Below are 21,604 nucleotides of genomic sequence, written 5' to 3'. Positions count from 1 at the left end.
TAGGGAGAGGCATACACTCTGGGTCCTGAAATCACTGGGTGATGCTGGCTGCGCATTGGGAAGGAAGAGACCCAAAGGTGTCACTGAGCTAAACACACCCAAGGGGTTTGTCGCCTTTCCTCGTGACTCGTTGTAATAGTATCCACCGGGGAAATTCTTTTATTTTTATGGGGCGTAGTTCTCTCTCTTCCTCCCTCCCTCCCTTTCTTTCTTTTTCTTCTGTCTTTTCTTGTTCTCTAGGAGGAAATTCTGTAGGAGCAAGTGGACAGGTCGCACTCCTGATCGCCCTTGTCATATAGAAGGAGACGCTCAGGGGGCGAGGGGCGAGGAGGCTTGTCTGCCTGGCTGTCCTCCCAGCTCAGCCTCCGTACCCGTCAGGCTCGCTCTGTGGCCTAAACTCACTTCACCTCTCAGTGTCTCAGGTTCCCTCTCTGCAAAATGGAGACGGGAGGCCCACCTCACCGGATAGCTGTGGGATTAAAGGTGCCCATTAGTGTAGGCGCCTAGGGTGGCAGGGCTCTCGGTTACTATCCTGGTAAAGGTCTTCGCGTCCACCTGGCCACGCCATCATTCACAGACTCTGACAGCTTGCACCCCCTGGAATGTCGGATTTAATCTTTGGAAAAGAAATTGAACATTTATTTGGAGCCATGTTTGAGAAACTAAATGGGTGGGGATGGATTGCCGCGAAAACACTTGGAAGATGTCAAAGAAATGATATGAGTCTGAACCAAGAAGACCTCACAGGGTCATCCTCTCGGCTCTGTGTGGAGCTGACAGCATGGGTATCACCAAACGCACCCCAAATTCCGGTCCTTGCTGTGCAGTGGACGGTGTTCCTCCTACACTCAGTGCTGACTCCCTTTTGCTGCTGTAGCGTTTGTGTTTGAGAATGTTTAAACATGTGATGGAGTTTTAATACTTTGCATCCCAAATTCTGCTCGGGCAACTGAATGCCTGGTTGTTCTCTCTGAACCCAAACCAATCAAGAGAAGTTAGTTTTGACGAACAACTGTGGCTCCCTTTGTGCCTTCAAATGTTAACCAGTTCTCCACCTCCCTCCAGGGGTTGGGAGGGTGGATGGCTCCGTAAGCCCCTTGGTGACTGTGTGCCTGTTTGGCCATGCTGTCGCTAGGGCTGAGGCAAGAAAGGGCCCCTCTGTTAATCGTCCATCCTGACCCTCAACCCTCAGCCCCTAACTTTGAGGCTATGACCAACCATGCTTCTAACAATTTGCTCCCAGTCGGCCACGTAACCCTCCATGCCTAACAGTCCCACTCGGAATCTCATTGCTCCCTTTATTGGGAACCCCTCCCTACCCCGTCTCTGGGCTTTGTTATGCCGAGCCGTGAAAGGCGCGGTCACAGTGACAGAAAAGCCTCCAAATGTACCCACTTACATCAAGTCGTGGTGGTGGGGAAACCGTGCGTCGCCTCCAGTGCCCCGCCCCCAATTAGAGTCCCATAAATCATTTGTGGATTCTCTCTGACCCCATTCTTTCAACCGCTGAGTGCCAAGCACAGTTCTCAACTCAGTAATCAAAACAGCCTCTCCCTCTCTCATGGGGCTTACCGGAGAGCCCATAAACAAACACTCGGGCAGGATCATTTCGGTTAAGAGTAAGTGCTCGCACTTTGCATGGGGTCATCGGAGAAGGCGAAATTGGAACCCAGCGACAAGGACTCAGCTAGGCAGATGACAGCGCGCAAACACCTCCCCACTGTCGGCAGAGGAAACGGCAGACGTAAGTGGGATAACTAAATGACATAGCAATGCCAGGCAACAAGCTCAGTCACCCATCGTGGGTGCTTAATGATGCTAGTTTCCCTCCCTGCTTGTTACAGAGAGCTGGCTCTCAGAGCCAGCCCAGCATTGACAGACGCCATGCACGGGTGACTGGACAGGGGAGACGATGCCTCCCCGATCAGATGGGCGCTCTCTGAGGACTGGGGCTGTGACTCCACCAACACACGTGGAAGAGGGACCATGCTTGTCTCCCCATCAGAGGGCGGGGACGGTCTCCTGTCCAGTTCCCAGGGAGGGTCTGGGGACTGACAGCCACCTTTCCCCGCCGTGTCATGTCTGGGCCTCCCAAGGACTTACAGCGCCCAGCAAGCCTGGCCCTAGCGCCCTGCCCAGCCCGTGGCCTGACCCCTGCTGCGGCGCCCTGCTTGGGCATGGTGCCCGGGGCCAAGCCGCGGCTCAGGGATGGGGTTTCAGCCTGATCTTTACCACCAGCTGTGTGTGGCTGGGCTGCTGGGAATTTGGGAAGTTGGTGCCAGAGGGAGGACAGCTGACCCCAGGGAAGAGGCCACGCTGCCCTTAGAGCCCGAGGCAGAGCATTGCATCAGGGTCTCCTCCCTGGGGTCCTGGTCTCGGCTGGCCAGCAGGAGTGGGAGCCCCCAGGGATGAGTCACATCCCCATCGGGGCCTCAATTTCCACCTTGGGCCAATCAGTCCACAGCTTAGAGCTGGGTGTGCATCTGGGCTTCGGCACAGGGGTTGGGAGCCCCCGTCCCCACCCTCAGGAGCCCCTCGTCTGACACGGGAGACACAGCCCCACCCTCGGGGATCGCTGGCTGATGGGGAGATGGATCCCGGCTTCAGATTTTTTTCCACTCCAGTCTGACCAATACACAGCACCCCAGGGCTCTTTGTCCAACACAAATATGTTATTTCTCTGCCTGAAAACCTCTCCTGCCTCCTCATCCACTAAAGTAAATGCCAAATTGCATTGCAAGGGGCAAAGGCGCTTTACCCCCTCCCTGGGCTGAAGCCCGTGGGTGGGCGGGCCTGTTGGGGATGGGCTCTTGCCTGCCACGACATGGAGTTAGAGTGGCCAAGGGGCTCCTTCGAGGGTGTCTGCTGGCTTGTGTTTAGCCAGGACTCTCACTTGCTAAAAGGGAACATTGCCTTGCACAGAGGGAAGGGGATGGGGTGGGGACGGCTCTGACCATCCCCCAGCCCGGGGGTGTGGGTTCAGGAGAAGCCGCCCCTGTGAGCAGAGCCCTGTTCTGGTGCAATGGGCCTGGGGTAAGGTGTCACGGAAGGAGAGGGACACTCTGGCCCTTGGGAAATTCCAGGGACTCGGAGGGGACACACTGTGCCCCCAGGACAGGCCTGAGGCAGGAAAGCTGAGGTGAATTAATGCAATCACATGAGCGTGTCACTCAATATGGGGATTATAGGATGGCAGGAAGTCATCCCTCTAGACAGGAGGGAGGATGAATTGGGGGACAAGAGGCCAGCGTGTCTCAGTTGAGAGGACAAGCCAGAGGTCAGGTGGGGAGGGCGCCGGCCGCTGGAAAGGCCTCAGATGCCACGGGGAGCTGAGACTGGGCGCGGGCAGGGTCCCGCACAGCATGGGAGTTCCGCTGGGCCCGGCCTGCTGGCGTCTGCTGCTCATGCAGGAGCCTGAGTCCGGCCGTCCTGGGGGCGTCCAGGGCAGTTCCAGGACTCGGGGGTCCTGGCTCCCCACCCCAGTCCACCGTCAGGCCTCCTTCACGGTCCCCTGGCTCGAGGCGCTGGCTCCTCCTCCGGGCCGCCTCGCTGCTGCTCCCCCAGCTCCCTACCTCCATCGGGACTCAGTTTCTCCACTGGAGAGGTGGCCTTCAGCTCTGTGCCTTCAGGGTAGTGATTTGACGGACAGCTGGGTGAGGGTTCCAGAGGAGTGCCCGGGCGGGGTCTCGGGCCTCGCCTCCCATCTTCTGCCAGCATAAGCCTCCTGGCGTGAGTTCCCGTGCCACCAGGAGAAGTGGCAGGACCATGGTTGTCAGGGGCACGCGGCTCAGATGTAGTGAGGTTGTGGTGGGGACCACGGCCACCCTTGTCACGGCTCTCAGGACAGGTGGCAGGAAGGTACTTTCTTCCCAAAGGGCCTGCAGCCTCCTCCCGCCATGCCCGTCACCCAGCTGGGCTTCCAAGGGCGCTGTGACCTGGGGCCACTGTGCTGAGGGACAGTGGCGCCTGGAGAAGGCGGGAGGCAGAGCCCTCTCTGAACCCCAGCAGGTTTTCCTCCCCGCCTGGGCTTGGGCTGGGCAGACCCCATCACGGGTGGTGGCGGCCGCTCCTTGAAGGGCCCAGTGTTGTCTGCAAATGAGTCCTCCACAAGGTCGCAGAAATGTGCTGATGGAAATGAAGGAAAAGATGCTCGTTTTACGCTTTCAACCACAAATTGTGTTCACTCCCGTGTGGTGCTGCTGGTGAGGCACCGAGAACGAACCCTTTCATAAACCCTGCGATAATTCGCAAACAGCCTGATGATTCCGCGCGGCATTTTGCGTCTATGGGTTAAGAGAGTTAAGCGGCTAAATGTAAATATTTAAAATATGCTACCCACATTTTAGCCCTGTTTTATCATTTCTTCCTTAAAAAAAAAATACCAGAAGCCCCCAAAATTGCAACTGGTTGGGCCCTTCTCGGCTTCTGCTGGGCCCCAGGAGATCTTTGAGGATGAAGTTTATGACCGAAAGAATACAGCCACGAAGGCCACAAAAGGTGGACTTATATCTAACTTTTGAAATTCTGAATCTCGAGGCCAGGAGGCAGAAGTGTGGTGGACCCAGACGGCCCGCTTTACACCCCTGCTCCATCTCTTACTAGCCATGTAACGGGGGCCCCTACGCAAGGACTCCCAGCCTCAGCTTCCTTCTCTGTGCAGCAGACACAAGAAGTCTCTACCTTGCAGGGTTGTAGTGTGACTAAATGAACGTCACTCGGCAGCCGGGACGCAGTGAGCGCCGTAATTTGCTGTGATTCTGTGAGAACAGACTAGTGTCCCCGTCAGATGGCCGGCTAACGAGATCGCGACGTTAGGGAACAGAGCAGGTCCGCGGCCTGTTTAGCAGGAGGGGTCATTCACCTCCTCGCCACCTGGGTGAGGCCTCGGGGAGCAGCCTTCTGGAATGACTTGGGTGTTGGTGCTTCTCCCAGCCCTGGAAGTGAGTCTGGCTAACTCACCACATGCCTTTTAGCAGTCTGTGTTCCTCTGCGGGCCTCGTGGCCACCCCTGAAAGAGAGGGAGTGGGTTAGATCCACAGAACGCTGGTCGTTAAGAGAGCAGACTCAGGAGTTAATACGTCTGAAGACTTCGGAGAACGTCTGACACACAGCAGAGCTCCTAAGAGTCAAGTACTGTTGTGGTGGCTGTAATTGTGTTGCTGCTGTCTTTAGATGCTCTCCAGGGTTCCGTCCAGCGCCCATCTTCTGGAAGTTTCCAAGCTCTCCCAGTAGACTGATGCTCGCTGTGGCCTAACCCCTCCTGGAAGCTGGAGCAGGCGCTCGCCCACTGTCTGCTCCCTGGGGGTCCACAGGACCCCCTTCTGTGACCCCAGGTCGTCAGGCCCGCTGAGCCGGCCCTTTCAATCGGAGGATTGGCTCCTGACTGGAATTTCTCTGTTGCTGAAAGCCAAGCTGGCTTTGCAAGCGTGAAATTGCCCTTGGGGTCTCCAGGGTGTTCATTCCTCGAGGCCGCAAGGGAGTCATCATGGGCAGGTGGGGTGAGAAACACAAGAGTGACGGCTGACCTGACCGGGGCCAGGCTGGGGATAGGGAGGCACACCCGCCAGGCGGGCAGCTGTGGGGCAGGGTGTGGACTGTTGGAGACGACAGCCCGACAGCGGCTCGGGGAGGCTGGTGTGAAGGACAGAAGGGTGTCGTCTGCCCCGACCCGCGCTCCCACCTCCATCTTCCTGGGTAAGGACTGGTTGGAACAGAGTCCTATGTCCTAGGCCCAGGCTCAGAAATGGGTTTAAATTCCTGAAGCCATCTCCATGGGGCAGCAAAGTCACCTACCTTCCGGGAGAGTCCAGCTCTGTTGGTGACATTGTTGTGTGTGTGAGGGTGCACACACATGTCTTTGATGAGAACACTGCACTCCCACCGCATCTGCCTGGACCTCAGAGGGAGCGAGAGAGGACGCTGTCCCGTGGAACACATCCCCAGGGCCTTGCTTGCCTGGAGCAGAGCCTTTGTACACCAAGATGTCGAGGCAACAGCAGCCTGCAAATGAATTCAGCCTCTCTCCCGAGTCCATGAAATACCCTGTTTCTAAGGCCACGATGGGGCCTTGTCCGTGGAACCCACTCGGCATGTCACAAGCCTCTAGAAGGCTCAAGCTGGCCAGGATCTCGGGGGTCATCTCATCCCAACTGTGCCCTGGGGAGGAGGAGGGCCCCGGAGTGGGACCTGAATGGGGCCGAGCCTCTTAGCACCTGCCATATAATACGTTTCCCTCTGTGGCGACAGGAGGACATTAATAAATTGTGCTCCTTTCCCAAAGTCCCTGAGCCCTTCCCATAGCACGGAGGAAGAGGCAATAATACACACAGATCCCTTGCCCAGAGCTCTTTTGATATAGTTGGTCCCTAACAATGAAGGCGGGGACTTGTTCCTTCACCTCCCAAGGAATAGGCCGTCAGGAGGTGTAAGAAAGTTGTACCACGGGCAGAGGCGGTGTGCTAAAACCCGGGCACTAGGAAAGATCATCGGAGAATAGTCAGAGCGCACTGTCACTGGCTTGGGGGGGTAGCTGGGAAATTCTTAGAAGGGGCTGGGCTACGGCTGGACACCCCGTCACCACCCCTTTGTTACCTACTGCCCATCACAGGGAGCAACGCCTGTGTGTGCCCGAGGACCTTTCTCACCACTGAAGATTCTCGCCTTCAGGAGCGTGGCTGAACACGCCAGGCATGGCTGGAGGTTACTGACCATTCCATTCGATAGAGGACAGAGGACAGAAGACAGAGGTGGCCGGGAACCACTTCCCCCAACCGCATTTCAGTTCCTTAGACTCCTGAAGTTTCCATCTTATCGTGACAAGCAGGATCCAAGGACGGTACGGTGCAGAGCAGAGAGCCACCCCTCCTGTGGTCCATTGGCCGTCCCCGGACCTCAGGGAAAGGCCTACCAGCTATCTTGGTGGCCAACAGAGGCACCGGGAACCCCGAAAGCTCTGTATTGGGCCACGCTCACAGCCTCCCCTTCCCCTCCTGGACGAGACAGCGTGGTGGCTCAGGAGGCCCCTGGAGCTCAGGGCCCCACGGGAGAAAGGACACTGTGGGGTCGCTGTCTGCCCTGCTCCTGCCTCTCCCTGCCACGCTCCTCCATCCCTTCTCCGCCCTGCACCAGAGTGAGGTTTTTAAAAATGCTCTTTGGATCCTGTCACCCCTCCAGCTTAAGCAGACCTCAACAGCCCTTAGGATAGAGATCAAAATCCCCCACTGGCTCCCAAAGCCAGCCTGTCGCAGCTCGCCCCACACTGCTCGTTCCTAGCCGTGCGAGCTCAGCTCCCTGGCTCACCATCCGTCCCTCGGGAGCTCGCGTTGTGTTAGCAGCTGGCTGTTTAAGGCCGGTCTGCCCCTTAGACTAAGTTCCTTTGTCTTCCCAGTGCCTGACACAGCGGGGGAGACCCAGGACCCGACACAGGGGTGGTGTTCAACACGTTTGTGCATAAGTGAAACACCAGACTTAGGAGCACGCAGGGGACACACAAATACACGTGTGCTTGCACACACACACACGTGTGTAAGAGGTCAAACAGCTCTCTCAGAGCACGTGCAGAGGCTCCTGTGGGGTTGGCAACATGCTGATAACCAGTGCTCTCTCCCTGGAAAACATTAGCCTCATTTCTCCTTTGCCCAAATCCTTGATCAAGCCTTGCCTATTGGTGGCCACTAACTGGTTCTCTGCCCTTCAAGAAAGAGCAGGTGGCCTTCTCACCTTCTCTCCTTCTGGGCCTCGCCTGCCTCCACTCTTCTTAGGAAAATCTGTTATCGCCGTCCTACCCCCACTCCCACCTTCCATCCACACATCCTCAGAAACCCGCCCACCTGCCCTGCCACCGTCAGCCCCCATCCCAGCTGGCCGGGTCACCCCTTCTGTCTCGAGAAAACGCACCTTCTCCCAGAAGGCCTCCTGGCTATAGGACTCCCTGGGTCTCCCCTTGCTCCCCCTGCTCTCGGTGGGGTGTACCCCATGGCAGAGCATCTGGGATCACACCCTCTCTCCTGTCTGGGTCTGTGACTAGCTCCCCAGGTTGGTTGCTGTTTGGTGCCACTTTGGGTTGTGATTCACAAGAGGGTGGTGACTTTATGTCTTTGTGACTCAGGGTGTCAGGGTCCCAAGGGATCAGCTTAGCTGGAAAAACGAAGGCTTTGGGCAATGGAAACGCCCCTGCGAAACAGGGTCATAAAAACGAGGCAACATGGGGCAGACTGAACCAAGCCAACCTGGTTAAGAGCTCAAAGCTCTGCAAGACAAGAAGTTGGATAAGCTGATGTCACAGAACCCTTCCATCTCTGACCTCCTCGGAGGCCAGGGCATTAACCCTGGGGGGCCTGCCCTGCCAAGCCCGGGGGAAGGAGGAGGATGGGGGTGGGGTGAGTGGGAGGGGCGGAGGGAGCCGAGGAGTCTGCGTGACCTACATCTGCTCCCAGCACCGCCTGTCCACCAGCAGTCCATTCAGAGCCTCTGGCAGCGCGGCAGCTGGAAACAGGGAGGAGGGGGCGGACAGGCAGCTGGAGGCCAGCTGCACGCCCAGGTAAGAGGGCACGCACACCTGGCTGCCCACCCAGGGAGGGCGTAGGGCAGAAAGGGAGATCCTGGCATGCTGTCTACCATTTCTACTCAAGAAGGGGCAGGCAGTGGGCACCAGTTAACCCCGGGAACATCCCCTGGGGTGCATGTGCGTCTCCTCTATGCAACTCCAGTATGTTTGGAGGAGAGAATTTCAGTGACCCCTGTCTGGGTGGTTCCGTCCCGGTTCTGACTTTCCAGATGCTGCTTGGTTTAGATTGTGAAGCGATGAGCAGGTTACAGATCTGACTGGCTGTGCAGAATAAGGACGTCAGGGCTGGGACCTGTTACATCCTGACAATGACGTGGTCAAAGCAGTTGAGAGAAACCCCCTTCGTCTCTTCCTGCCTCGACCCCTACCCTCTGAGAAGTGGGAAGCAGCAGGAACATGGGGCCGCACGACAAAACAGCAGGTGGAGACAGAGGGTGGAGGGCTGAGGGTCCTGGAGAGAGACCAGGAGGCCCCGCCCCGGGGTCCAGGGCTGACATCCTGGTGGGGACAGGCTGAAGTGAGGACACCAGCTGCTGTGTGGTCCTGAGAAGGATTAGGACTCTTCTCAAAAGTGAGGATGAACCATGGAGGAGAGAATTCATTTCCTCCCCATCCCCTCCAACCGACACTGCTCATCTCCGACCAAACAGATCTCATTCGTCATTGACGTTGCACGAAATCTGGCTTAATCCTGGAGAGAATGGAGGTCAGAGGGCAAGATGGCTTAGCCTCGGACCCCAAAGTCCCCATAGGGGTTCTGCTCCTTTCTCCCTCCCCACCTGGGACCTGCAGGCAGGAGTCTGGAGGGAGAAGGGCGGTGTTAGCATTGTATGTTTTCCTGTGGCACAAAGAGCCGATGGCTGGTGGGGATGAAGACGAAGATGATGACTAAGACATCTGTGTTGAGCTCCTCCCGGGTGGAGGCTGTGGACAGGTGCCAGGCGGGGACGCAGGCCCCTGCATCTCTGCCCCGGGGGGGCAGCCGGCTGGGTTCTCCTCCACTGGCGCTGCTCTCCCTCCTTGCCCTCCCTCGTGACTCCCTGCTGCACGGCGGCTGTGGCCCCGTGACCGCTCCAGAACGCGGTTGGCACCACACGGCATTCCAGCGCGCTGGGGGGCAGAGGCCGGGCCGTGGAGGGGACACCTTGGGGCCAGAAGTGCCAGTGGGTGGGCGGTTGTGCAATGGAAGAGCGAGTTGGAGGCAGGAATGTGCGCTGTCATGTGTGATCCTATATTCATCGCACAGCTCTTAGGGCAGCAAATTGAGGCTCCAAAATGGAACCCCTTGGCCATGGGCCAACCGCACAGGAGGTGGGACTGCTGGAGAGTTCTTCCAAGTCAGCCTCTCCACCCTCCAACTCATGGCTCCCATCAAGGCGCTCCCCCCAGCCCAGAGTCAAGCCCCTCCCTCTCCCGGGTAGCACTCCCCATTGGCCAAAATGGATGGATGCAATTAAGAGGAAGTCGGGGGAGTTGGTGGCGGTGGTGGTTGGGAGAGGCTGGCAAGCACTCTTGTTCACCTGACACTATAATTCACTGGCTTCAGAGGGGGGCAGATGGATTTATGGGGATCCCCTTGGCCAAGGTCGAGAAGAGCTTACGAGCAGCCAAGTCAGGGATTCTGCCCCGCAGACCCCATAAGCGGAATGATTCCAGACTGGTTGAGCGTGGGAGGTGGAGGGCTCTGGGCCCTGCTAGGAAGTCTCGGAGTCGGAGGAGGAGCCAGGAGTCCCAGAGAACAGCCCTAGAAAATTGACCTTCCAAAGTCAAGGGGACCAGGCTGTTAAGTATCTGGAAGGAACGTGAATGCCGGGAGTTTGATCTCCTGAGGTTTGGGGAGGCCATACCTCCCCCTCTGAGCGGTCCTCGGGTCTGGGGTCCTACGAGGAGGCCAGGCCACCAACCCAGTTTAGAGGCTGAGCTCCATGGTTTTCTTTACCCGGGAAAGGTCCAATTGGGCAACATCCTTCCACTTCCTGACTCTGGGAAATTGGCTTTGCTGAGCGGGGGTTGCAGGAAACAATCCGTGTCATTAGCTGGGGTGAGACAAGCTCTCGGGGGCAGCAACCCCACCCGGCTCCCGCCCCAGCTGTTGGCTGCGTCACTGGTGGGTGGAGGGATGGGCGGACCAGCCCGCACCTCCCATAAGCAGTTCTGTCTTCTATTCCCAGGACATCAGTCGCCACCCCCAGTAGCTAGAGAGGAGCCAGCACCATGGCAGGTGAGAGAAGAGCTGCCCTCAGCTCCCCAGGGTGGGCGACCCTCCCCAGGGTGGAGAGAGGGACGGGGAGGGCTCAGGGATCTTTGTGGCCCATCTGTTTCTTTGCTTTTTTAAGTTTCAGCTTGGAGTTTTGCTTTCTGGAACCAAAGGTGCAGAGCCCCCGACATGGGCCCTGCTTCTGACGAGGAGCCCTTAACCACCCTCCCTTCTCCAGCTTCGGCCTCGAGTCCCCCCAGGGCACCCACTGCCCACTCCCCAGCGGCTCCATTCGCACAGCTGGCGGACCACCGCCAGGTCCCACTAGAGCATTCGAAAGCGCTGCTGCCAGTCAGAGCTATGAGAGACAATCCTGCCCAATGGTGGGAGAGCCAAGGGGGCTCTTGCTCCTTGGGCGAGCGGGTCGATGCTCCGTTGTGTTGAAGGGCCGCACGCTCGGGGGAGCGGGAGCAGGGCCCACCTCCCTTTCTCCCACCCTCTCCAGGGAAGCCCTTCCAGAGGTCCTCCATCCCTGGAGTGAGCATCCGGCAGCTGGTGGAGGAGGTCCCTCAAGGATGCAGACTGCCCAGCTTCGACCAGAAGCCCGTCACCTTGGCGCTGCAGGAGGGTGAGACCTGGGAGGGGAGCCGCCGAGAGGGGGGCGAGACCCCCGCCCCTACTCCCATCATGCAAAGGGTTCCTATCCTTCCTGGCCTGCCTCCCAGTCCCTGAGCCCATCATCCCTATATTTGGGGGTGCCTGTCTGCCTGGATCCCCAGAAAGGCAGGGCCCTGAGGACCAGAATGGGTAAGGGGATGAAGATATGCTGTGATTTGCTGATGCAAGAAATATCTGGGAACAAGGACTGGAAATGTTAACCTGGGAGCAGGGAGAGGCTGTGGGGTTTCCTGGAGCCCCTGCCTCTCCCGGCCTCCAAGCGGCTGCAGCGGAGAGGGAGCGAAACGGAGTGAATCTGGGCTCCTGCCGGCCCTTGCCTCCAGAAGCTGCACCCTGCGCTCACAGACTGGGCCCTGGAGGCCTTTCTCGGAGGCCACGCAGGAAAAGTGCCCGGGAAAGCAGGGGGAACAAAGGCTTGTGGGGAAGGGGTGTGAATTGGTGTTCTTCCCCCGAAACACGTCCCTGCTGTGACCTTCAGTTTACAGCACTCTGGTGCGAGAAAAGTATTGGCCTGCTAGTTTTCTAAATCTGACCCTAAACCCTGACTCCACGAGGTCCTGAGAGTTTTGTCTCAACACTGGGGAGCGCCCTGGGGTCTTCCCTCCATACACCTCTATTGGGATGTTCCTGGGGAATCCCGAGGGGTCCTCTAGCCGAGGAGTGCCCAGGCTCCCACACCAAACACAGAACTCAGGGCCTTTCCGAGGCTGGAGCCCTATGTCTCAGGATCAGCCCCCCAGGGCATCAGACAGCCATGCCTTTCCAAGGTTGTCATGCCCCCCTAGAGAGCAGACGTGGAACCCACAAAAGATTCATCCCCTCCCCAGTCTTGGGGAGTCTTTCAGACTCCTCACCCCACCCACCTGCAACAGAACACCTACTCCAACCCCGAGCATGCTCGCCGCCCCCTCCACCGAGGACGGTCCAGCTGTATCTTTTCTCAAGGATCCTGGGCTCTGCCGGATGAAAGCCAGGCGAGGGGGGTCTCCTGGGGTCCTGGAAACTGCTGCTGTCCCCCGGGCATCGGCGGAGTCCTTGAGTCAAGGGGACCAAGATCTGGCCTCTTTCTTGGAGTAGGCAGTTGCAACACCTAGAACAGCAAAGACAACACAAACTCAGGTCTCCGTAAATACCCTCTCCCCGCCACCCTCAACTTGTCAATCTCCCACACGCCTTCTCCCGCCACAGGGAGAAATGCCATCTTCCGGGCGGTGGTCTCCGGGGAGCCCAGACCCCTGGTGCGCTGGCAGTGCAGCAAAGGTAGCCTCAGCAACTCCAGCAAGTACGAGATCTCCTCCGGCCCTGGCGGCAGGGAGCACACGCTGCAGGTAGGCAGGGGCAGGCCGCCGTCCGCCCCTCTCTTCCCGGCCCCCCCAGGGGTCTCCTCCCCTCCCCACAGCAGAGGGAGATGCCCCCAGCTGTAACTGAGTCCTCTCAGCTCCACCCTGTGGCTCCGACAGTCGCCGAGCTGGGTGTGGAGCGGACAGACTTCCGGGTGCATCTGCTGATAACCTGGGAGGCCGTGTAGACGAGAGCTTCAGAACGCAGGCCTGGAGTCTGACGGCTTAGTTGCAACCCCAGGCCCACAGCCTCGGCCTCGGATGGCTACTTACTTCTCTGTATCTCTATGTCCTCATCTGTAAAAGGGGTCACAATAGTACCTATGTTGTAGGGTTTTTATGGGCATTAAAGGTTATGTAAATTGTCTGGCCCAAGGTGAGCCTCACTCAACCAATGCTGGTCAGCATTAGTCATCTCAACAGCTCCCAATCATGGAACCCCTACTGCGTGCTGGGCCCTGGGCTAACCACATGATATAGATTATACACTTCGATCCCACCGTTCACTGCTGTTTGAGGTATCATTACCCTGATTTTACAAGTAAAGAAATAAGGTTCAGAGAGGTTAGGTAACTTGCCCAAGGTTGCACAGCCTGTAATACATGACAGAGATGGTATTTAGTCCCAGATCCGTCTGACTCAAGAAAGCGAGCTCTGTCCGCCACCCCAGGTTGTCTCTGATGGCAGGGCAGGCATTTCCACCCTCTGGCCTGATCCAGGATTTTGTTTTGGGATATGCTTTCCTGATGAGGACAAGGACGGCGTCTTACTCATCTCTGTGACACGCAGCCATGTCTAGTAATGGTGGGGAGGATGTTGGCTAGCCCCGTCCCCTGCCCTTGACCTCTGCAGATCAACAAGCTGACGGGTGAGGACACGGACCAGTACCGCTGCACCGCAATCAACATGTACGGGGAGGCCATGTGCTCCGCCAGGCTCACTGTCATCGAAGGTGGGCACCCTGGACCCGTCCCCTGGCCTGTCTCGGCGGTGCTCGGGGGCTCGGAGGGCCCGGAGAGGACTCAGGGGCCTCACACCCGTGGGGGAGGGAGGGGGACCCAGGAGGCTGCGGCCTCGTCCACTCGCACACCAGCACTGCGTGTGGCTGCACAGGCGCGCGCTCGGCACACGTCCCACGCAGCCTCTGAGTGACGGTGTCTCAGCCCCGTGGAAGGAGCCCAGGACCTGGAAGTTGGCTTCTAATCCTGGATCTTCTGCCAGCTCATTCAGCGGGCTTCACGAAGTCCTCTGGGCCTCAGTTTCCCCACTGTGCAAAGAATGCTTTGTGCAGGTCTACACCAGAGGGGGAAAATGGGTACTCTAAACGCCAAACCCTTTCTCAGACGTGGGATTTTTTTGGTTTGCACGGTGTTTCAAAAACTTTGAAGTTGTCAACGTGTATAAATTGGAAGGCAGTTGTCTCTCGAGAAAGCAGACCCAATCTCTCAGTTGGTCCCACTTCTGCCTCCGAGTAAGAGGGAACCCCACTCCAGCAGCCCAAGATATAAGGACACCCCGTTACTTCCCGTGAGAAGAAGTTCAGAGACGAGTCCAGGCTCCCAGCTCAGGGCTGTCACCAGGGAGCCAGGCTGTTTCTGTCTCGTGCTCTGAGCCTGGCTCATCACCTCATGGTGGTAAAGTGGCTGCCGCAGATCCAGACTGAGCCCACACTCAGGGCCGGCACGGGGGCGGGAGGGGCCCTGGTGAAAGAGTTCTCAGAAACTCCGCAGAGACTTCGGCTCACATCTCAGGGGCAAATCTCTGTCTCGTGGCCGCTCTTAGTTGCAAGGGAAGTTGGGAAGGCAAGTATTTAGCTTCCCAGCATCTTTAGAGGACGTAGGTGATTCAGAACAGGATTCGGAATGGCCGCAGGGTCAGCCAAACAGCTTCAGTTCGTTGTGGTCACCTGTGGTCACTCTGCGTGATCATGCCTCCTTGGCCCCTGGAAACGTGGGTGTGGGTCTCCCCTGTGTGTGATGATAACCAGGGTGATTCCATTTTGGCCGTGCTAAGGCCCTGGGGCATCCACGCTGATGATGGACAGACCCTCCGCCCTGCTCATCCCTCTTGCTGGGCCGTTGCCAGGCCTCAGAGGGGAGGTCAGGGCCCTGGTGCCCTGTTGGTCACAGGAAGGCCATCAGCGTGTCTTCTTGCTTCTCTCCCTGCCCATCCACGTGAACTCTCCTCTTGACGGTCCAGTTGGCTTCCGGAAGAGTCGGAAGAGGGTGAAGGAGCCCCAGGAGGGTAGGTGGAAGGGTTGTCAGAAATCTCGGGGTCTTTGGGGGATGTGCTGCTCCATGCTCCCCACTTGGCCAAGCTCCCAGGGACACCTGAGGGGTCATTGTCAGCCCACAGGAAAGCCCCTTTCAAAAGCTCGGCCGTCAGCCACGGTCCACAGGTCCCCCTTGATCCCCTCCCCACTGCCCCCCTTTCTACGGAAAAGCCTGCCTTGGCCCCTGGGAACCCCACCCGGGACGGGGCCTTATTCCTGCTTCTTTTCTAGACCTTAGGAAGGAGCTGGTGGAATTCCGGAAGTTACTCAAGAAAAGGTGGGTCCGGCCTGTCCGCGGCGGGTTTTGGAGCTCCCGTGGTGCCCGTCCCCTGCCGCTTCCCTCCTGCACCCTCGACACACGCGGGGAAGCTGGGCCGCAGGCGGCCCGAGGGAGGAGGGGAGGCAATCCGGACCAGGAATTCCCCATCCAGCTCTGCCACTTTTAAGCTGTACATCCTGGAGTTAAGGGTCTCTCCTTTCTGGATTCTCATTTACTCATTTGTGAAATCGGGTGCTCCGGGGCTGGCCGGGTGGTGTCGTGGTTAAGTTCACGTGCTTCGCTTCCGCGGCCCTGGGTTCCCGGTTCAGATCCTGGGCGCGGACCTACACACTGCTCCTCAAGCCATGCTGTGGCGGCATCTCACGTACAAAATAGAGGAAGACCGGCACAGATGTTAGCTCAGAGACAATCTCCTATCTTCCTCAAGCAAAAAGAGGAAGATTGGCAACAGATGTTAGCTCAGGGCCACTCTTCCTCACCAAAAAAAGAGAAAAAAAAATTTGGACGTTCCGCTAGAACAGGGACTTATAAAAATTTTTTATAAAGCGACAGAACAATCTCCCACCTTTCCTTTCTTTCCTCTTCCTTTCTTTCTGAGCAAGATGTCTCAGACATCCACCATACAAGCTGTTAGGAGCAGAGTTTCTCCCACGAAGCTGGAGCTGTGGGGCCAGGGCTGCCCCTGCCCATCTCTGGGTCCTTCCAGTCCTAACAGGAGTCAGTCCCAGATCCCAGTCTCTGGGTTCCTTTCCTCCAGCACAGAGAGGGTAGCTCCCCAGGACTCCCTCGGGGCATCGGGGCCAGATGACCAGCTCCTAGGCACCCCTACACCGGCCTCTGACCTGCCCACCCTGCTCCCCAGGGCTCCTCCCGCCCCCGAGAAAAAGGTGGACATGGAACAAGTGTGGCAGCTGCTGATGACGGCCGACCGGAAAGACTACGAGCGGATCTGCATGAAGTACGGCATCGTGGACTTCAGGGGGATGCTGCACAAGCTGCGGCAGATGCAGAAGGAGCGAGAGCACAAGATATCACAGGTGCCCTCGCCCGGCCGCACCCCTGGAGCTGGGAAACCGAGCGTGGCCGGGGGGGCCCCCTCGTCCCACCCCCGGCGGGGTGCCCGGCTGAGGACCCAGCCTTCCGAGCCGGCATCCTGGCTTGAACCTGGTTCTGATGCTGCCCAAATCTGGGGCTTTGGGAGAGTTGGGGCCTCTGGGTCTTGGTTTCCTTCTTTGTAAAACGGGTGTTCTGGTCGTCCGTACCTCGTAGGGTTATTGAGAGCATGAAAGAGAGAATGTGCTTAGCCTGGTGCCCGACGCACAGCAAGGGCTTCATGTCAGCTGTCACCGCCATCGTCCTTGTCTGTCGTCATCACCAGACGGTGGGCACCTGCCTTATTTCTAAAGGCTTCCAGAGAAGGGAATTTCTCCGTTCCCCTGAGTGCTCTCATTCCAGCATCTTAGAAACCGTACGGGAAGTTCTTCGCTGTGTCTACCCTAACTATAGGATAAGTCAAATTCGTCTTCTGGAAATGCAAAACAGCTAGTTTTCATTATCCTGAAAATAGTATTTTATCCCCTTGAGGGTGGTTCATCAAACCTCCCCTCTAGGGTCTCGGCTTCCTCTCCTCCGAACCTCCTCAGCTGTTCTAACACGAGACCCAGCAGAGGGCTTTGCACACAGTAGTTGCTCAGTTTTTTTGATTTTTGTTGGATGGAATAGCGATGAGCAGAGACACCCACCATGTTCTCGGGACACCTGGATGCCTGGGGTCCGTTCCTGCTCCCCTTCCTGACCCGATGGCTCACCCTGGGGAACTTCCCACTTCACGGAGCTGAAGGGTCCCACCTGAACACGGGCAAACCGTGCTCACCCGCGATATCGGGGCTGCGGTCTGAGGGGCGGGAGTGCCCCGAGGACAGAGCTCAGCGAGCTTCCTGGTGGGCTGTCTTCCCCAGTACGTCAACATCCTCGCCAACCTGAGGCACATCAAGGTCAGCAAGGATGGGGTGGCCTCGTTTCACCTGGAGCTGGATCTCAAGGATTTGGGGAGCAAGATCTACCTGTACAAGGTGAGGCTGGCGGGGCCCTGAACGGACACGGGATGGTGCAGGTGTGGGGAGGGACCACGGGTCCATGGGTCCCCCTGTGGGAAGAACCAGAGAACATGGGGGTGAGCCATGCGTCTTGTGGAGCTCCTGGTGGGAGTCAGGTCAAAGCCGGGTGTAGACATTCCACGGAGACCTCTAACCTCTCACTGAGCAGCGGGGCTCTCCGGACAGGGCCTGGGGGGAAAAAAGGGGGATTCTGAGCAAGCACATCCCTTCCACCTGGGCTCTGTCTCCAGGCATGGGCCCCGCCATCAACCAGGTGGGGCCTGGGGTGGGGGCGGGGGGCAGCAAGGCCTAGCACCAGTCCTGTGTTCTGACACCAACGTGCTACCGACTGAGGGAGGCTGCTTGCCTCCCCTGTGCCTCAGTTTCCTCATTTGTGAAGTGAGGACTGGAGAGCCTGTCTCCGGCGTGCCGAGACGATAAGTGAGGTCATGCACGATGTCTCCCTCTCCTCCACTCCTCTGTGCCTGCCCCCGGCCTGTCCCTCTGCCGGCCGTGCTCTTCCTGATATCCTCGCGGCTAAGCCCTTCTCCTGCAGGGAGCCCCACGCCCGCCCTGGGCAACTGCTGGATCCCCAGACCCATCCTGTACTCCTGAGCGCCCCCTTTCTCTTTTCCTTAGTTCCGTCTCTTTCTCCCACACGCGACATTATTTACTTAAGATGTTTATTACTTGTCTGTCTCCCGGATCGAACTTCAGCTCCCCGGGGGCAGGAATCTTAGTCTTATTCACGGCTGTGTCCCGAGCACGCAGACACTGCCTGGCACCCAGCGGGCAGGTGTTCGCTGTTGCTAATATGCACAAGTGGCCGATCCACCCAGACTGAGCTGCAGTGGCCGTGCGCCTTGATCCCTGGGTTCAGAGGAGCTTTAAGGACACTGAGAGCGCTCTCTTCCTCCCTCCGTGAATGAACGTGCTGCGCCCCAGGGCCTTGGCATGGACTCCCTGCCCCCTGCTCACCTGGCACAGCTGCCTGGGCAGGCATCTCCTTGGTCCGAGCCGCGGTCTCACCATCTCAGGGGCTCTCGCGTGACCCTAGCAGATGATCACTCCCCGGGGGCCGTCAGGGCCCATCCCAGAGCATTTATTCTCCTCCACCTCACACCGCCTGTTCTCCGGGCTGCAGGACCCACTCTCCACCCCCAGCACCACCCCCCGCCTCCGTGCTGTTCCATTGATAGGTTTTCTGGCACCTGGGCCAGTGGGAGGAAACAGCTGGTTGTAGCCAGAGTGGGACTGGGGGCAGGAGGTGCTGGGGACCTGCCAAGGCCCCAAACCCCGCTCTCCCTCTGCCGGTCTCAGGATGGCGAGATGATCCCCTACGGCTTTGACAACCAGACCAAGCACTGTCTGCGGCATCTGGGGAAGCACTACCATTTCCAGATCAAGGACCTTCAGCCCGAGGATGCGGGCATCTACCAGGTCAAGGTGGAGGACACTGAGATCTTCTCCACGGAACTGGACGCCAGCGGTGGGTGGTGGTCCTTGCAGAAGTTTGGGGGGTGGGGCAACCGGGTCAGTGCCATGGGTAGGGGGACAGAGGAACGTGACAGGTCCCCCCTCGAGAAGACAGCTGGGGGCAGGAACGCGTGTCCCGAGGGTTCAGGGATGACAGTCTCTTTCCGGAAGTCTCCGTGTCAGGCCTGTGGCCTCTTGGTGCTGAGCCGGGCTGGGTTTCAGCCGCGGATACAGACTGGACATGGTGTGCCCCGCTCACAGACCTTCCGCAGCGAAGTCAGATCAGGGTCTAAGTTCTCAGCCTGCAGATTCTGCCCCGTCTGAGGCTCGTCCTCATCTCCCACATCCCTTAGCAAGAAGCCCCGCCTGGGCAGACAGCTGGTGCCCACAGAGGCCTCTTTCCGCTCTGCCTCCCGTGCGCTCTCCCCTGGGAACTGTCGCTTCCTCCCTCATCAAACTCCCTCCCGTCCTGAAGAGCCATGCACACGTCACCCTGGAGCACCCAACCGACCGACCGTTCCAGGGGCTCCTGGAAGGAGGAGAGGCTGGGGAGGAAGCTTTGGGCAAATACAGCATAAAGCACACGGCTGAGCCGAGGCTGAGGGAACAGGAGGGATGAGCGGTCCGGCAGGCCTGGCCCGCCTGGAGGGGGCTTTGCGCAGCCTGGAAATGACGTGGCATGGAGAAAGGAGCGGGGCGTTTGGGGTCCACCGGACCCGGGTGTGAGTCCTGCCTGGGCCGCCTCTTAGCTGGGTGAGATGGGCCAGTCCTTGAACTTTGGCAGGCTTGGTTTCCTAACCTGTCAAAAGGAGCCGTGAGACCTCAAGGTGGGCGTGAGATTAATAAGAGGCTGCATGAGAAGCGTCGGCGCTCAGCGTGCGGGTCTCCTTCACGCACCCCCCGCCCCCAGATATGACCTTGGGTTGGGAATTATAGAATTCCAGAGCTGAAGGCAGTCTTTCTGTTCATAACCAAATTATAACGCCTCATTTGACGTGAGGGGACTGATCCCTGGACAAGGAGCTGGCCGTCCAAGGAGACACAGGAATTTGCGGCCAAGCAGGCCTGAATCAGCGTTTCTGAACTCCCAGCCCAGCGGCATCAGGTCCCGCTGGATCATGCTGCCGAACTGACGCCCCGTTCCTCCTTTCCTGACAGCCATCCCCCCGCACGTGGTGGTCCCGCTGACCGAGGCCCGCTGCAAGGAGCGCGGCGATGCCGTCTTCGAGTGCGTCCTCTCCGGCCCCTGCCCCGACGCCACCTGGAATTTCCAGCACCGGCCGCTCCGGCGCGGCAACAAATATGAAGTGTCTGTGTCCCCTGACGGGCTGACCCACCAGCTGGTGGTGAGAGGGGCCCGTTTCTCAGACATGGGCCTCTACTCGCTGGGCACCGGGTTCCACACCTCCAGCGCCTGGCTGGTGGTTGAAGGTGAGCGGTCTGGTCCACCCCTCCATCTTCCCAGCCTCTCCCACGGCCAGGCCTCGGGGCCAAGGGGGCAGTGAGGAAGGCCAGTGGCAGGGCCCTCTTCTGGTCAGTCATTTGCTTTCGATGACTCCTTCCCTCTCAGAGAAGGAGGAAGCCTCCTTTGCTCTATCCTCGACCCCGAGAGGCAGGCTCCCAGCCGGCCCAGCCCTCCTCAGTTACACCTGCTCGGGGCCACAAATCCAAGATGGCCCTAGGATCCTGGACAGGGCTGCGGACAGTGGCCTGGGCTCAGCGTGGACGAGAAGCCCCTGGGTCAGGCCAAAGAACACCCTTAGTGCCACCCTACGACCGAGGGATTTGGGTTCAAGGAGACCCCAGGAAAGTGTAAACTGGACATTTGTAAGGCAGCCGGTGGGGCAAATGGACCTTGTAAAAACCGCACGATGGGTCTGGCAGTTGGATAAGCAAATGACTTGTGGCTTTTATCTTTCCTCCAAAAGTCCTCGCAAACCGCAGAGCAGGGCTGGCTGGGCTGTGGGTACGGGGCTGGGGGAGGTGGTCATGGGACTTGTCCATTAATGTGCTGGCACTTCCTGGCTTCTTTGAGATGGTTGGCTTGCTTTTTACTGGGGAAACTGAGGCACAGACAGGCACCTCGGCCTGATTCAAACGGCCTTTCCTCTTGTCTCTCTGTGGGGCCGCCGTCTGCTCACCAAAGCTGGGAAGGATAAAGACCTTCTGACCACAAGCGCTGACCACCAGCTGCAGGCACGAGGAGCCCAGACCTCAGAAGCAGAAGATTCCTGGAGCCTCAGTGGCAAGGGAGGGACAGCCAGGGAGCAGGGCCACATAGGGAGCTCCCTTGATGGGGCTGGGCTGGCTTCCAGGCTCCAGCTCTCAGCCGGCCCAGACAGAGGTGGCCTTGATGGGCATGACTCCTCCTTGGTGGGCGACAAGGGGGCAGCTGAGTCAGTCTGGGGCCCTGGGCAGGCAAGAAAGGGCTTCCTGGAAGCAGAGGGAGGCAGTGTCGCCCTTCCTGGGGACGGTCAGCTCCGCAGAGAGGGGGGCTGGGACAGGGGCCTTCCCGGGAGGGCCCAGGGACAGCAAGAGGGCCTAGAATCAGGACTGGACCTCAGGGAAGGTCAACAACAGGGTCGCGGCAGAGACGGTGATGGAGGCAGCAGGCTCGCAGGGGGCTGGGAGGCTGGGTCCGGCCGCCCTTGGGCTGGAGAAGTGGGGGGAAGACGGGAAGGAAAGGAACACAGAGAGGA

At 58.6% G+C, this 21,604-nt stretch overlaps 1 protein-coding gene across 1 annotated transcript in view; it reads left to right on the top strand.

The window, feature by feature from the left end:
- Nucleotides 1–8,428: 8,428 nt before the first annotated feature.
- The window catches only part of IGFN1 (immunoglobulin like and fibronectin type III domain containing 1), a 32,302-nt gene continuing 19,126 nt past the window's right edge, over nucleotides 8,429–21,604 (top strand). The window contains exons 1-12 of the mRNA XM_044762797.2: nucleotides 8,429–8,539; nucleotides 10,738–10,787; nucleotides 11,269–11,391; nucleotides 12,630–12,769; nucleotides 13,634–13,733; nucleotides 14,981–15,025; nucleotides 15,285–15,330; nucleotides 16,196–16,370; nucleotides 17,292–17,405; nucleotides 18,750–18,918; nucleotides 20,064–20,336; nucleotides 21,052–21,101. Coding sequence (XP_044618732.1) covers nucleotides 10,781–10,787; nucleotides 11,269–11,391; nucleotides 12,630–12,769; nucleotides 13,634–13,733; nucleotides 14,981–15,025; nucleotides 15,285–15,330; nucleotides 16,196–16,370; nucleotides 17,292–17,405; nucleotides 18,750–18,918; nucleotides 20,064–20,336; nucleotides 21,052–21,101 — 1,242 coding nt within the window. The 5' untranslated portion in view covers nucleotides 8,429–8,539; nucleotides 10,738–10,780. The remainder of the gene's footprint in view (nucleotides 8,540–10,737; nucleotides 10,788–11,268; nucleotides 11,392–12,629; nucleotides 12,770–13,633; nucleotides 13,734–14,980; nucleotides 15,026–15,284; nucleotides 15,331–16,195; nucleotides 16,371–17,291; nucleotides 17,406–18,749; nucleotides 18,919–20,063; nucleotides 20,337–21,051; nucleotides 21,102–21,604) is intronic.

Source organism: Equus asinus, chromosome 30 (genome assembly GCF_041296235.1).
Source record: "Equus asinus isolate D_3611 breed Donkey chromosome 30, EquAss-T2T_v2, whole genome shotgun sequence".
Lineage (NCBI taxonomy): Eukaryota > Metazoa > Chordata > Mammalia > Perissodactyla > Equidae > Equus > Equus asinus.
Note: the sequence above shows the minus strand (reverse complement) of the source record. Positions and strands in the feature narration are given on the sequence as shown.